We start from the raw sequence: 16,916 nt of genomic DNA, 5'->3' as shown, positions 1-16,916 counted from the left end.
GAAACAGACATCCAGGGGCCATTCCCACCAAAGTCCACCACTCTGGATCCTCCACCTGCTGTGAGCAGAAACTATCCTTAGACTGAGTTCTGAGGATGAAGGCATCCTAGTACTCTGAGTTCAGTGGCATTTTCATGCTCCCCTTAGCCCAGCATAACCAGGGCCATAGCAAGTGCTGTTTTACTTGCTACAGTAAAGTAAAACTGTAAAACATAGTAAAGTGTTGTTTGTTCCATTCCCACTGAACTGTCTCATTTTTGTTTCCCAACATAAAAGATCCAAAGTAACATTTATATAGCGAAAAATGTAAATGCAAAAGGAAGGACGATTAAATTACTACATTTAGGCCCTTCGAAAAGAAAGCTGGAATACCATAGCTTCTATTTCCTCAAATTTACCCTAACCTTTTTTATTAATAAAGAGAAAATAAAATTTTCTGGGCAAGATTTGTAGAAGCACCTTCCCCTCCTGAAAGGTTTGCTTACCACCTATAATGTTTACCTGAAGCTGTTTTGCAGTCAGATCTTTTGTGCCTCTGAAGACGTAGCTTTTAGAAATGCCCTCGCAACCAAGTTCATGAACCTGCACCATTCTTCCAAAAGTAATAAGTCCCACCAAAGCTGTAGGTGGTAAAAGGCTTAATGACATCTGCATGGATTCCTTCAGGGCTTGTAAGTCTTCATCTTCCATACAAGTGTCCACCACATACAGAAATATCAAAGGCATTTGTGGGCCCCGCTGTAAATTGAGGGAGGGGAAAAAAAAAAAAGATTCTAAAAACAGTATGACTCGGTTTATCTCACCTTCTCCTTCCCTTCCCCAGGCTCCTCATTCATCCTGAACTCCAGTTTATCAGATTTAATCATTCTGATTAAAGTTATGCTTGTGGGACTTGGGGTGGTAGTGGGAGAAAGGAGGGTCGGACAACAATTCTCATTGGGGTGGTAGTGGGAGAAAGGAGGGTCTGACAACAATTCTCACGATTGGCTTGTTGATCAGACCTGGCAGAGTCTGGTCTCCAGAACGCAATGAAAAATTTGCCTCATACTAACACTGAGAATTGACATTTTCACTAAAACCAATTAATTCAGTAAGAACTTTCTGTGAAAACCAAGAATTATGTACAGGGAACTTACAAATGTTAATGTGTTTTTAAAGGATGGTTCTATTATGATCTTACCAGCACTACATATTCAATGCTAGAAAACTGAGGTAAAAGTTCAGCAGGTTGATTCATTTCAGATATACCGGCATAAGTAGGGGGAAACTGCAAAAAAGAAAAATATTGCATTTTACAACAAGTGCTTTTCCAGAGCAATTATGAAAAAAGAGTTTAAATGATTTGTTTTTTATACATATCCAAGGGTTTAGGTAAAAGGGTGCACTTAAAAAAAATTAAAATAATTATGTTGAATCACGCTGCCATAAATAGTTCTTACCATGACTTTCAAATAATATGTTCTAACTTACAATCACATTAATAGGAAAAGGTTTGGGCTTTGTCTTCTTACCTGATTTCTCTGATAGCAAAAATTGCAAGCCCAGAGTTTTGCTCGATAATCCACTTGACTAAAAAAGTACAAGAGCAAAAAGTTAGCCATTTATCAATGTCTCATTTTAATTCACAGCAGGGTTTCCGCTAATTAAAAAGCCTATATCGCCAACTATTAATTTTTACTTTGAAGCCCCAGGGCCTACCAAAATGTAAAATTAGGCTCACTCCTGGCTTGATGGATTGACAATAAAATCACCATATATCTGATTTTGATGACCATTTTCTTAAAAAGTGCCTCTTCTTCCTTCCTCTTCAACAGCAATAAATAGGGCCACATACTCAATCTGTGCTCTTAGACTGTTCTCCCCCGATTAGACTGTTCTCTCCCAATTGACTGCCGTCAATGGGCAGGGATGGTCTCTATCTGCTGCCAAATTGTACATTCCAAGCGTTTAGTACAGTGCTCTGCACATAGTACACGCTCAATTAATACTAGTAAAGGAATGAAATACTTTTTGAAGGATTGCCAGAGTACACTCACTGCATTCTATTCCAGATTTTCCTATCCCTGGGATTTACATACATAAGTATTTAAGATAGTTACTGCAAAAAGTCTTATATTTGAAGTTCAGCAGGCACACAAGTTCCACCTGGATATAAACAAAAATACTAAACATTCTAAGTGGGTCGGGGGGGGCAACTATCAATGGAGTCCCTGCTAGTTTTGAATCTTGCATTTGCTAGCAAATGTCCCACAGGGAAGAGCCTTCTTGAATCCACCACAAGCCTGGCAGACTGCAGGGCTTGCCTCTTGAGGAAGGAGGAGCTGCAGAAGGACAGCAGATCAGATCAGGAAGGAAAAAAACAACCACTTTCACCCACTGGGCCAGCTTTCCTCTCAAAGTATATCCCTTTGATTCCTGGCAGTACTTCAGTGACTGTCATGGCATAGCTGCCACTTTCCAGCAGATGCCCCGAGCTACTGGGCACTGGGTTACTTTGGAAATAATATTAATGGTATTTGTTAAGCACTCACTACGTGTCAAGCACTGTTCTAAGCGCTGGGGTAGATACAAGGTAATCAGGTTGGATACAGTCCCTGTTCCACATGGGGCTCAAGTCTTAATCTCCATTTTACAGATGAAGGAACTGAGGTACAGAGAAGTGGAGTGACTTGCCCAAGGTCCCCAATGAGGGTGAGGAAATCATCATTAAGAGTCTGTCATTTATCTGCCCGGGCTTAAAGAACACCCCTGCCTAAGGGGCTCTCCTCTGCAGTCAGGAGCCCGAGGACTAGAGCTTCAAAGGCTACCCCCCCCATCACATCTTCTTCCACTCCAGAGCATTTCCTAAAAACCACCACAGTTACTCATTTCAGATAGACCAATGTTCAAGTTTTGTTCTCCTGACACATATAGAGTAAAACCTAAAACTGAAATACAACTGGTTTCAAAAAGGCTTTCCCATTTTACTTTTGTTACTGCCCTGCTATTGGTGACTACGCTTTTCTCTCCATCATTTTGAAGTAATTCCATTTCAGAAGTGATTTCTAGTAAAAACACATATACATTACCATAAAGGGTTCAAAACTGCACGGCATGTGGTCCTGCTGCAGAGGACGGGCTCATATTGGATTGGAGGCAGGTCAGGTCTCTCTTTCAGCGGGGTAAAGAGGGAAGCCACGGGTACCACCATTCTTGTGGCTTCGAGGCGACTTGAAGGCCAAACATTCCAACTAAACCGGACTCCATCCCTATCTTCATTCTGCTGGATAAATTCTAGGAAGGTCGTCATCGTTATATTTATTTATTTCTGTAAGAGAGAGGGGAGAGGAAGAAATTAATTGAAGAGCTCTGTGTTTGAAAAAACCCAACTTAAAGGAGCAACTCATTTTGCTTTGAGCAATAGCTACCAATTACAAATCATGCCAGGAGGGAGTCGGGGGGTTCACTGGAAAGAGTCCAGGGCTGCAAGTCAGGGCCTTGGTTCTACAATAAGCTTGCTGTGGGACCTCTGTGCCTCAGTTTCTCCTACCTGTTTACCCTGTTGTTCCCACAGTACATACACTTCCTCTGTCCCTCTCCCCACCATCACCTTGAGGTATTGGTATCACCTGTGAATGAGGTGAAACTGTTACCATCCGTGTAATATTACTCTACAAAAAAAAGCTTTAGATAAAAACAAGAGGTCCATAAGCAAACATCCACAGTTGCAGCACCGACTGTGGTTGAACGAAAACGGTGGAACTGGGTGCACGGCGCTTCGTGTACGGAGTAGCCTTTCCATCCCCTCTATCCACATTCCTTTGGAAGGCATCTGGAACACCAGATGGCATGTTATACAGATGGCTGAGAGGATGGGCCAAACCACAAACAAAATCCACACATTCCAAGAGATTACTGCACTCCCAGGTGCCCAGAATGGTGCTTTGCACACACTAGGCACTCAAATACTGATGATAACGATGAAGAGAAAATTAATTGCTATAATGGAAAACCCCCATGACAACCACCTATTGTTCAAAAAGGGCCAAGATGAGGGTCTTTGCCACGGGAGTAAAACGAGGCAGTGATGTCTTTTGCTCAAAGTTGTAATGCAAGACGACCAAACTGGGATTTAAATTCAGGTCCCTTATCTCCTATTCGAATATCTGTCAAATCATTCTTCTCCCAAAACATATATAAAAAACATAGTATAGTCTAAAAAACGTGAAGCTCAAAGGGAAAACATTACATATTACACAGATGTCCAGGAAACGCCTAGGAACAAAGGGCATGTTCAATAACACACAGTCAAGGAAGCTTTTCTAAAATTAAAGCACTGGTAACATTTATCCCAAGGCACCATATCCCAATTTAGCAATCACTTATCCTATCCTTCCTTGATTACCATATCAACCTCCTTGCTGACCTTCCTGCCTCTCCCCACTCCAGTCCAAATATCTCTCTGCTGCCCGAATCATTTGTCTACAGAAATGTTCAGGCCGCGTTTCCCAACTCCTCAAGAACATCCAGTGGCTGCTTATACACATTCGCAACAAACAGATAATCTTCTGTTTTAGGCTTTTTACGGGAGGCCAAAGCAAACTTGCAGGCAATAAAATTACTTTATAGGTTGGCAAGTTTTGTAACTTCTTCCCCTCTGGGCCCTAAACAGGTTGAATGTGAATAAAATTAACATTCTTTGTTACTGTTTCAGGAGCTGTCATTGCTAAAATCACAATTTCGAGCAGAATTGTGGGGATTTTATGTTATTTGAATTCTGGACATTTTTCAAGTATACTTCCCTTTCTCACTTTTATGATGACCAATGTGAGATCAGCAGTAGAAAAAATCCTAAATCAAATTAGACGTTTCTGTCTACATCATCTCTAAACAAAATTAATAAAATAAAAAGTTCATTGAAATCGATATACTGAATCTGCAATATGCATGCAAAAGTGGAAAATGGAGTGACATGACCTTCTGTTCTGGGACAAAAAAAACCTAGAACTGACCGGAGCAGAAGATGTAATTCCAGATAATGGGGTCAGAGCCTCTCCTCTAGTCCTCAAAAGCAATGGATTTTTGTCTCTCCTGTTTTCACTGGCATAGGTGGAAAATACCAACATTCAGGAATGAAACCAACCTCAGCAAGAAAAAATGTGGGGATATTAACTGAATTGAAAGAACATAAAGGAAGTTAAAGGAAGGGGTAAAAAAAAACTTAGGATTGTCAAGTGGTAGAGCAAATCAGTTTGAGGAAAGCAATACTTTTTTGTTCCTTAGGCCTAAAGAAGATTAAAAACTATTATAAATCCACAACATATTAAAAAGTATTACATATCCACAACATATTCAGCCCTGGCAAAACCAAGAATCTCCTATCCCCGGCCTAAGGGAGCTGAATGAGCAACGACGACAGGAAAGTAACCAACACCAACTATGGGCTTTTTATATCTCAGAAAGTGACGCTGAGCTGATCAGCTCATCCCAAAACAAAAGTGTAAGCACAGAACCGAATAGCAGAAGAGTATAAACCAAAATGGCTTCATTTCATATTAAAAAATGGCAGCAGATAGGTAAGGAAGCTAGAGAATCTTAGAAGTAATTCCAAACTCCTTTCACTCCCACTTGGAAAAAAAAAAATAATTTTAGAACGAAAATAGTATTTTAGTATCTTTTGTTTCTGAACTCCAGAAACAAACCAGCTAAATGCAAAATTTACATTAAGGACATTAAAAACTTTTATAGGAGCAGGAAGAAGAAAGTCTTGAGAAATTTATCTTTTATAAATTATGCCACATCACATGCTCTACCAGAGAAAGCTAGATAGTGGCCTGAATCACCTACAGCAGCATATGTTTAGAATCTTTTCCATACAGCTCTCCTTATGAGCTGAGGGTAGTTACAAAATCTGTGAAGATAAGTATCCTGTCCCCTAGGGAAAGGAAAGGGGAGAAAAAGTCAAGATAAAATGTATGATCAAAAAAGTGCAAGAGAATTAATGATTTGGTTTGACAGACTGGGAAGAAATTCCAGGGGGAAGGATGGTGTTAACTAAGTATTGGAGCTGAGAGAGTCAAGTCTAAACAACAAGAAAGAAGGTACGCTGGCCACAGGAGAGTGGTACAGCCTGGGTTATTGTGAAAGTAGAAGTCGGCAATTCAGAAATCTAGAGTGCAGCCCAAGACTCTGAATTGTCTGTTGCTGAAATGGACTTCCCCAGTGCTTAGAACAATGCTCTGCACACAGTAAAGCGGCTCAATATGACCGGCTGAACGACTCCTGCCACCATAACTGGGCTGCATGGGGGAGTTCTGAGGCCTCAGCCCCCTCTCTCCCTTTGCCCTCCACCCTGGTGCACTGCAGAGTCCAAACCCCAATCCAGCTGGGGTGGAGGATGGGTGAGGCGGGAGTGAGGACTTTGACTGTTCCATTAGGTCAAAAGTTCCTCCCTTGCACTGTTATCCGCCAAACATCTACTACAGTACTCTGCACACTGGAGGTGCTCGATAAATGCTGAGGAAGCATCCTGTTTATGAACTGAGAGGATGCGGCATTTAATTTTTGAAATCAATCCACTATTATTATTATTATTCCTCGGCTTGTCTTCTCCCTAGATTGAAATTCACTGTGGCAGGGACAGATTTGCCATCTATTTTACCTCTTTCTATTCCCAAGTGCCTAGTAGAGCACTGTGTGTCTTACAGACCCTTAACAGATACTTTTCGTGACAATTTACTTAGGGAGATGAAGGATGGGCTGGAGAGGAGAGATCGAGAGAAGGGAAGCCAGCAAGGAGATGGTCACCGTAGACTAGACAGGAAGTGTGGAGAGCTTATTTTGGGCTGTGACAGTGGACAGGAATGGGCATTTCTTGAATTATGACAGAGGGAAAAAAGTGGCAGGTTATTATTAGTAATAACCATAGGTGTGGTGTTTAAGCATTTACCATGTATTAAAAACAAGTAGGTGTCAAAAGAGAAATCAAAATTACTGCACATTAATAGTAATGCTGTCCACTGTGTTGGAAAAGTTGACGGTAGAAAGGATAGATCAGTTGATTTTGACATGAAAAAAGACATATTAGGCAAATGCCAAGCTGTGGGAGTGATGGGACAATCTGGTAAATGCCAATCAGAAACCAGACCAAGAGGCTTCTTGGCCTCCATCCCTGGGTCTATATAACAGGGCCATCCCAAAACCTGGATCAACTCCAGTCCCTTCCAGGTTTCAAATCTTGGGGACTTTACAGACCAGACTCAAGCTGTCCTAAACCCAAATCAGACTTCCAAAGCAGCACCGTATTGGACTAGATCCTCTATGAACGACTGGATGATACAGCATTGTGAGAAAGAGACTTTCTCTTATAAGATCTTTTCTTTTTTTAAAAAAAAAAAAGTCACTGGTGCAGGGAGAAATACTAACTGTAACACAGTAGGCTAGATTTAGACTTTCAAACTTTCTGTCCTTGAACTTGGATTTTTAAGTATTATAGGCAAGAAAACCCGCAAAGAAATACTGAAATCAACTTTCTCTCAGACAATAAAATTTGCAGTACAAGTTACCTTGGCCAAACAGAAAATCATCAGAAAACGATGCCAATTTAATATAATAAATCAAATATATGGGTCACACACTTTTTCTAAGACTCCTTACTCACAACTAAACAGTCTTTACTAATTTTATCTTTAAACGCTTCACCTGTCCATAAGAGCTTTTAGTCCAAGGATGCAATAAGACAATCCTATCGATAGTTCTGAACAGATTCATTTTTAAAGCCAAATACACTGAAGTTCTCCCTCTACTTCCTGGTTTACCTTGGGACTCTCAAAGAAGGTCTTAAGGCTATTCAGGATAAAAATGAGTAGATTTACAGCCCGGCATTTCACCACCTTAATTTTATGAATTAACCGCTGTCCTTGGAGACAACGGTGACAGTGAAATTTATTTGTGGGCTTTTCAGTCCGCTCTAATTAAGATTGAAAATGTAATTAAATTAAAAGCTCCTCCTCTCCTGGGGGGGCATTCATTTATTCGATTATATTTGAGTGCTTACTTTGTGCAGAGCACTGTACTAAGAGGTTGGGAGCGTACAATACAACGAACGGGCACGTTCCCTGCCTACAACGAGCTCACAGTCTAGAGAAGCAGTGTGGCATGGTGGGGAGAGAGCAGGCCTGGGAGTCAGAAGGCCATAATAATAATAATAATAATAATAATGGGATTTAAGTGCTTACTATGTGCAAAGCACTGCTCTAAGCGCTGGGGAAGACACAAGGTGATCAGGTTGTCCCACCTAGGGCTCACCGTCTTGATGGGAAGCTGGGAAGCAGCGTGGCTTAGTGGCAAGAGGCCGGGCTTCAGAGTCAGAAGTCACGGGTTCTAATCTCAGCTCCGCCGATTATCAGCTGTGTGACCTTGGGCAAGTCACTTACCTACTCTGTGCCTCAGTTCCCTCAACTGTAAAATGGGGATGAAGACTGTGAGCCCCACGTGGGACAGCCTGATCACCTTGTATCCTCCCCAGCGCTTAGAACAGTGCTATGCACATAGTAAATGCTTAACAAATACCATCATTACCGATTTGTCCATTCCAAGCGCTTAGTACAGTGCTCTGCACATAGTAAGTGCCCAATAAATACTACTGAATGAATGAATGATTATTATTATTATTGTTGATGCCCGTTTTACAGATGAGGGAACTGAGGCCCCGGGAGGTGATGCGGTCCCACAGCTGACAGGCGGCCGAGCGGGGATTCGAACCCGCGACGTCTGACTCCCCAGCCCAGGCTCTTTCCTCTGAGCCTCGCTGTTCGAGTCATGGGTTCTAATTCCGACTCCGCCGCTTGTCTGCTGGGTGACCTTGGGTAAGTCACTTCAGTTCTCCTGTCCGTATTTTTATTCCCCTATTTATTCTGTTAATGAGGTGTACACCCCCTCGATTCTATTTATCGTGATTAAGTTGTTTTGTTTTTGTCCGTCTGCCTCCCCCGATGAGACTGTGGGCCCGTCAATGGGCAGGGATGGCCTCTATCTGTTGCCAAACTGTCCATTCCAAGCGCTTAGTCCAGTGCTCTGCACCTAGTAAGCGCTCAGTAAATACTATTGAATGAATATTCTTCTTCTTATCAGAGGGGCTGAGCAGTGTGGAGAACAGAGAAGCGGCGTGGCTCAGCGGAAAGAGCCCGGGCGTGGGAGTCAGGGGTCATGGGTTAGAATCCCGCCTCTGCCACTTGGCAGCTGTGTGACCGTGGGCAAGTCACTTCGCTTCTCTGGGCCTCAGTTCCCTCATCTGTAAAAATGGGGATGAAGACGGGGAGCCTCACGTGGGACAACCTGATCACCCTGTATCTCCTCCGCTGCTTAGAACGGTGCTCTGCACATAGTAAGTGCTTAATAAATACCAACATCATTGTATCTCCCCCAGTACTTAGAACCGTGCTGTGCACATAGTAAGCGCTTAACCAATACCAACAGGATTGTATCTCCCCCAGCGCTTAGAATGGTGCTCTGCACATAGTAAGCAAGCGCTTAACCAATACCAACATGACTGTATCCTCTCCCCCACGCTTAGAACAGTGCTCTGCACATTGTAAGCGCTTAACCGATACCAACATGGTTGGATGTCCCCCAGCGCTTAGAACAGTGCTCTGCACATAGTAGGCGCTTAACCGATACCAACCTGACTGTATCTCCCCCAGTGCGTAGAACGGCGCTCCGCACATAGTAAGCGCTTAACCAATACCGACATGACTGTATGTCCCCCGGCGCTTAGAACGGTGCTCTGCACATAGTAAGCGCTTAACAAATACTGACATGACTATCTCCCCCTGCGTTTAGAACAGTGCTCCGCGCGTGGTCAGCAAGCGCTTAACAAATACCAACACGACTGGGTCTCCCCAGCGTTTAGAACGGTGCTCCGCGCGTAGTCAGCAAGCGCTTAACAAATACCAACACGACTGGGTCTCCCCCGGCGCTCAGAACGGTGCTGTGCACATAGTAAGCGTTTAACCAATACCAACATGATTGTACGTCCCCCAGCGCCTCGAACGGTGGTCCGTACATAGTCAGCAAGCGCTTCACCAATACCAACATGACTGGGTCTCCCCCGGCGCTTGGAACGGTGCTCCGCACATAGCAAGCGCTTCACCAATACCGACATGACTGTATCTCCCCCGGCGCTTAGAACAGCGGTCCGCACGTAGTAAGCGCTTAACAGATACTGACATGACTATCTCCCCCGGCGTTTAGAACAGTGCTCCGCATAGAGTCGGCAAGCGCTTAACAAATACCAACACGACTGGGTCTCCCCCGGCGCTTAGAACGGTGCTCTGCCCATAGTAAGCGCTTCACCAATCCTGACATGACTGTATCTCCCCCAGCGTTTAGAACAGTGCCCCGCGCATAGTAAGCGTTTAACCATTACCGACATGACTGTATGTCCCCCAGCGCTTCCAACGGTGCTCTGTACATAGTCAGCAAGCGCTTAACAAATACCAACACGACTGGGTCTCCCCCGGCGCTTAGAACGGTGCTCTGCCCATAGTAAGCGCTTCACCAAGACCGACATGACTGTACGTCCCCCGGCGCCTAGAAAGGTGCTCTGCACAGAGTCGGCAAGCGCTTAACCAACATCCTTCTCGCACGGGGGGGGGGGGGAGGGGGGAGGGGGAGAGGGGGCTCCTGCAGCCCCCCCGGCCCCGCCGCCGTCATTGGTGACAGGTGTCCGCGTCCAAAGTCCGGGCCGCGGGTCGAGGGCCGCCGGGGCAAAGCGGCCCCGCCGGACGACGGACACCGAAGGACACCGACCGACCTCCCCCGCCGGAGGGAGGGGGGCGGCGGTCGGACCCCGAGGAGCCCCCGAGGGCGGCAAGGGGAAGGTCCCTCCGCCCCGCCCCCCGCCATCCTACCTGCCCCGGGCCCCCGCCGCCGCCGCCGCCGCCGCCGGCCGAGCTGAGCCTCCGCGGGAGCCGGCAGGGTGGGTGTGGGTGTCGGTGTCGTCGCCGCCGCCGCCGCCGCCGGCCCGACTGTCCGCCCCGACCGTCCGCTCCGGCTCCGGCTCCGCCCCCGGCCCCGCCGCCCAGGACAACATGGCTGGTGCCTCCCCTGCCACGTCAAGGAGCCGGCCCGGGGGGGGAGGGGGAGGGCCGGGGGGAGGGGCGGGACCCGGCGGACACGCTCCTCCCCCTCCCCCCCCGCCCGCGCGCGCCAACGCCCTCTGCGCGCGCCAACCATTCGCGCCCTACCTAGCGCGCGTGCCAACCATTGCGCGCCCCCTCCAACGCGCGCGCGCCAATTCCCTCCGCGCGCGTGCCAGCAATTTCCCCCCTGCATCCCGCGCGCGCCAACTCCCTTTGCGCGCGCCAGGCAACGACCCCCCCCCCCGCGCGCATGCGCACCCTCCCTCCTTCCCCCGCCCTCTGCGGGCGGACGGCCTGCTGGCCCCTGCCACGGCTTCCTCATTCATTCATTCATTCACTCACTCCTTCATTCATTCACTCCTTCCTTCCTTCCTTCCTTCCTTCCCTCACTCCTTCCTTCGTTCGTTCACTCACTCCTTCCTTCGTTCGTTCACTCACTCCTTCCTTCATTCGTTCACTCACTCCTTCATTCGTTCACTCCTTCATTCATTCAATCGTATTTATTGAGCCCTTACTATGTGCAGAGCACCGGACTAAGCGCTTGGAATGGACAATTGGGCCACAGATAGGGGCCATCCCTGCCCACTGACGGGCTCACAGTCTAGTCGGGGGAGACAGACGGACACAAACGATAGCAATAAATAGAATCAAGGGGATGGAACCTCATTCATCAAATAAATAGGGTAATAAAGATATCTGCAAAAGAGCACAGGGCGGGGGGGAGGGGGAGGGAGGGGGGAAGAGCAGAGGGAAAGGGGGAAAAGGGGGCTTAGCTGAGGGGAGGTGAAAGGGGAGCAGAGAGGGAGCAGAGGGAAAAGGGGAAGCTCAGCCTGGGAAGGCCTCTCGCCATAGTGTCCGTGGCTGGCGGGTGGCCACCGAGTCACTTCCCCGGGCCCGCGGGGGCGGCGATTCTCAGCTCCCTCCGTCCGCAGGCCGGGCCTCCTGCTCCCGACACCGCTCTGGCCGTGCCCTAGAGAAGCAGCGTGGCTCAGTGGAAAGAGCCCGGGCTTGGGAGTCAGAGGTCATGGGTTCGAATCCCCTGTGCCTCAGTGACCTCATCTGTAAAATGGGGATTAACTGTGAGCCTCACATGGGACAACCTGATGACCCTGTATCTCCCCCAGCGCTTAGAACAGTGCTCTGCACATAGTAAGTGCTTAACAAATACCAACATTATTATTATTATTACCTGGCACCGGCCTGGCTGTGCTCCGTGCTGATCCACTCGCCACAGCGGGGCCGCCGGACTGACTGGGAAAAGTGCCCTGGGCCTCCCCAAGCGGCCCCGTCTGCTGCCCAACCCGGAGCGAGGGCAGAATAACGGCCAGTGCTGGGGTGTCCCTCTGCCAGCGCACGCCAGCTCCCTCGGCAGCCCCTAACTGTGGGAGTCCCCCAGAGCTCAGTTCTAGGCCCCCTTCTGACCTCCATCTACACCCACTCCCTTCCTCCCATTTGCTCCCGTGGCTTCAACCGCCATCCGTCGACAGCTGATTGCCAAATTTACCTCTCCGACCTCTCTTTACAGTCTTCTATTTCCTCCTCCTTTGGAGACATCTCTACTTCGATGGCCCGCTGACACCTCAAGCTTAGCATGTCCAAAATAGAACTCTCTGTCTTCCCAACTGAACACTCTCCTCCCTCGGACCTCCCATTAAAATCGACAACAGCGTCATTCTCCCTTTCTCACACACCCATGACCTTAGGATCATCCTGGACTCATCTCTCTCTCCCGACTATTGCATCAGCCTCTTCACTGACCTACTTGCCTCCAGGCTCTCCCATTTCAATCCATACTTCACTCTACTGCCTGTATCATTTTTCTGAAAAATAACAATATAATAATAATCACCCCCGCATATCTCCCCACTTCTTAAAATCCTCCAAATGTTGCCCGATCATCTCGGCATCAAACAGAAATTCCTTTTCACCGGATTTAAGTCACTTGATCATCCCTCCCGCTCCTGTTTAATTCACTTAGATCCCACTACAAACCAGACCTTACACTTCACTCCTTTAACACTAAGCTACTTACTGTACTTCAACTCTTATGCCATTTTACTGCTTCCACGCGTCCTCTCTCCGGCCTGGAATTCCCTCCCACTTCATATCTGACAGACCACCGCTCCCCCATCTTCAAAGCCCTAGTAAAATCACATCTCCTCTAAGAAGCCTTCCCTAACTAATTTCTCATCTCCCCCCACCACCCTATTCACCTTCCCTTCCTTGGCACCAATGCGCTTGGGTCTGTACCTCTCCAGCACTTCTTTATTCACCCCACCTCTCTCAACTACATACAGATCCTTATACCCTGCTTTGTCTTCTATCTGAAATGCATTTTAATATCTACCTCCCCCACTAGACTGTAAGCTCCTAGAGGATAATAATAATAACAGTATTTGTTAGGTGCTTACAATGTGCTAGGTACTGCACTAAGCACTGGGGTAGATACAAAATAAGCAGATTCCACACGGGGCTCACTTACAATAGTAGAAGGGAGAATATGTATTGAATCCCCATTTTGCAGATGAGTGAGCTGAGGTACAGAAAAATGAAATGACTTGCCCAAGGTCACATAGCAGGTGACAGCACAGGGATTAGAACCCAGATCCTCTGACTCCCAAACCTGGGCTCTTGGCACTAGGCCATGCTGTTTCTCATCCGGATCAGGTCTACCAACTCTATTATATTGTATGTTCCCAAGTGCTTAGTACAGGTGCTCCGCACAGACTAAGTGCTCAATAAATACCATTCATTGACTAATTCCCTGGGTCCTATTAGCTGGACTGCATTTGCAGTATGAAAATCTGGATTATTTCTAGATCTAAACTTTCTGTTGGATTTTATCCCCTATTGGACAACACATAATCCCCAAATGTCATATAAGAGCCTTAAGAGTTTCTGACCTAGCAAAATAAGATGTGGGAAGACGCAACTTTCCCTTCCTGGGGATGAGCTGAGGATTTTGATTTGGGGGAAATCTGACTAGGAAGGGAAATGACACGCATTTCAGAGCCAGAGAAGACTTCCTGGAAGAAATGGTTTTAAGGTGAGATTTGAATGAGGAAGTGAAATGGAAGGCCATTCCAGGCAGAGGGTTTTGAATGTCTGTCCCTACGGATAAAATAAAATAGAGGGAGCAGTGGGAAGCCAATGAATGCCTTTCAGAAAGGAGTCAGAGCAGTCGTTACAATGGATTTTAGCCATACCCTGTAGTTGAAGTAGGACAATCTGCACACAGACTGAATTTAAAACATGTGCCTTTGTGGGTTTCGCTAGGTAGTGTTTGATAAGATAATGGTATCCTACCTGCTTTAGACTCCGTTGTGCTCTTATTGTGAACGCTCATGTTGCTTCCATCTCCTTCACCAGTGTGCATGAAATTGGAAAACTGCTGAATGGCACAGTGGTTCAATATACCTATAAAGCAAAGAGACGTATTTTAAATGCAGAGCATTTGCTACTGATCAATATGGAGTCATGGTAAAAGGTGAGGTTAAGACGCATTCCTAGGAAATTTTAGTCTAGGAATGACGTCAACAATAGCATTCGACTCCACAAACGACAAGTTCACCTTCCAAATTTACTTTCCAGTTTATTTTGGGTACTTACTAATCCAGATATTCATCTTTCCATTCTCTTTTTCCCTCCTATCAGTAATTCTTTGTGTCGGTCTCTCCCCCCAACCCCCCAACAGACTGTAAGCTCTTTAAGGTCAGCAACTGTGTCTTCTAGATCTAATGGACTCTCCCAAGCACTTTGTACAGTTTTCTGCACACATAGTAGGTACTCATCCATCAATCGATAATGCTTATCGAGTGCCTACCTTGTGCAGAAGCGCGTACAAAGTGCTTGGGAGAGTGATGCTATAATAATAGGAGAAAAATCAGGGAGGTATGCATCTAGCTAAGACCCAAAAGGTGGAACTTCACTGGATGGAGAAGGGGAAGAATCGGCCAATTCCTGAAGATGTTGGTGTTTATTTTTCAGACAGAGAAAAGACTATCATCTTCTCTATATGGGATCCAGCCTTCCAGACTTTTGATGGGTCCTCAGTTGGAAGGATTTTTTTCTCTGATCACTTCTAATAATCCTATTTTTTTTATTAGTAACGGTGTGATTTTAGAGGATCTGTACTGTTTACAAATGCAGGGAAGAATCAAATGTTAACATAGTTTATGGTTATGCCGCAATCGAACCGGTCATTTAACCTAGAATTCTATATTATTCCCACTAGAGGGAGGGTTTTGCTTTTTGATTCATTCTTTTATCTTTCTATCCAAAACAGTTGGATTACTTGCTCTATTTCCCAACATGGCCTCTATTATATTTATTAAGATGGTAGCGTCACAACCACTACCCAGATCGATAATATTTAACTCTAGAAACGGTCCGATCCTTTTAGCTTTCATTATTAATGACGTTCTGGCGGTAGCCTCGCTTTTGCCTTAAAAATCTGGCATTAAAAGAAATCCCACTACATATTCAAAATCCCCAAAACTTTTTATTACACCGGCAGGCAATTATTACGCATATAATGGGCTGAGATAAATTAAAATACCATTAACACAGACATATTTTAACTTCAAACAAATGCAGAATTTTTACAGAGGGGCAGTAACGGTATTTCCCATGGAGAGTGACGGACAAGCCTCGGTCTGGAGACCTCAGGATCGAGAACCTGCTCGGAAGAGTTGATTCTAGTCTGGTGGTTTGCTCTTGTCCCTGGCAGTCATGCCCCCACTAAGCCACGGAGCACAAAGAGAGAGTAGGCAGGCAGAGGTACAGCACATTGTGAAGTACACCCAAAGATTTTTTTTTGTGCTTTTTGGTGGTTGGGTTGTTTTTTTTGTAAAGGGGAACCACTTACATCTGAAGTGACTGCAACATAGCGCTGATGCTGTGCCCGGCCCCTTGCCTGCCAACGGTTTCCCTGGTAGCCGCTGCAGTCTTTGCCACCCACGTGAGCCAGCTAGTTTTGCAGGACTCCTACTGAACCTGAACGTCTCACAGAATCCCCTGGGTGATTCTTCAGTCACAAACCTTCACCGCTGATGGCGTAGCCCAGTGGACATTTCCCGACTGGGAACGTCAGGACTGGTACTCATGCCTCCCAATTCACAGAACCATGGTTTTTCCATTGGAAAATGGCCAGCATTCAAGTTTATACAAACTAAGGGCCAACCCTTTCTGATCCACCTCTCCATCCCGCTCAAGCCCCACTTCTCTCCTCCCAGGGATGGGAAGAGAAAGGCCCGAGCACCCTTTAGACTCTGGGGAGCTCCCTGAGCCCTCACAGAAGCTGAAATGAGTCAAGGATCCTCTGAGTACTTTACACCTCAGTTTCAAAACTATAGAAGTTGTCTGAGCATACTGTGGGGGTTGAGGGTCCTCTCAAGATAGGTCAAAAAGTACAGGCAGACTGCAAGCCCTCTTCCCTAATTTGGCTAACAACCACCTCCATTAACCACTTCTACTGATATTTTCTAAGAACAAAAGTAGTTTCCATCTCCAATGAAGTCTTAAAAATAGATTCAGGAAACACCACACGGTCCTGAAAGAAGGTCAGATGAGACAGTTTCTTAAAAGTTGTGAAATTCAGGATTCCATAGTTTACCCAGAAGTTTTTCCAATGTTGTTCCTGCCAGAAACTACATAAATATAACTTCTTCCAGACTGTTTCTCAGCAAAGCTGACTACCCTGAGGTATTTTCAGGGTCCTTTTTACATTTGTATTCACTTAGACAATACTAGTTATATAGCTCATTGTCAACTGTTTAAAAATTCATCTACAGATGT

At 46.1% G+C, this 16,916-nt stretch overlaps 1 protein-coding gene across 4 annotated transcripts in view; it reads right to left on the bottom strand.

Moving 5' to 3' along the window:
• Window positions 1-16,916, bottom strand: part of SEC23A (SEC23 homolog A, COPII coat complex component) — a 40,198-nt gene that overhangs the window by 19,355 nt on the left and 3,927 nt on the right. For 2 of the 4 annotated variants that reach the window (XM_001512968.6, XM_029078702.2), the window contains 5 exons: window positions 14,427-14,537; window positions 3,069-3,307; window positions 1,512-1,569; window positions 1,181-1,267; window positions 502-738 (listed from right to left, as the gene is read on the bottom strand). In XM_001512968.6, coding sequence (XP_001513018.1) covers window positions 502-738; window positions 1,181-1,267; window positions 1,512-1,569; window positions 3,069-3,289 — 603 coding nt within the window. In that variant the 5' untranslated portion in view covers window positions 3,290-3,307; window positions 14,427-14,537. Of the gene's footprint in view, window positions 1-501; window positions 739-1,180; window positions 1,268-1,511; window positions 1,570-3,068; window positions 3,308-10,889; window positions 10,977-12,624; window positions 12,644-14,426; window positions 14,538-16,916 lie in introns of those variants that run through there. The other 2 variants (XM_039914010.1, XM_029078703.2) reach the window with 2 other exon arrangements.

Source organism: Ornithorhynchus anatinus, chromosome 14 (assembly GCF_004115215.2).
Source record: "Ornithorhynchus anatinus isolate Pmale09 chromosome 14, mOrnAna1.pri.v4, whole genome shotgun sequence".
Taxonomy (NCBI): Eukaryota; Metazoa; Chordata; class Mammalia; order Monotremata; family Ornithorhynchidae; genus Ornithorhynchus; species Ornithorhynchus anatinus.
The sequence above is the reverse complement of the archived record's forward strand: the minus strand, read 5'-3'. Positions and strand labels throughout refer to the sequence as shown.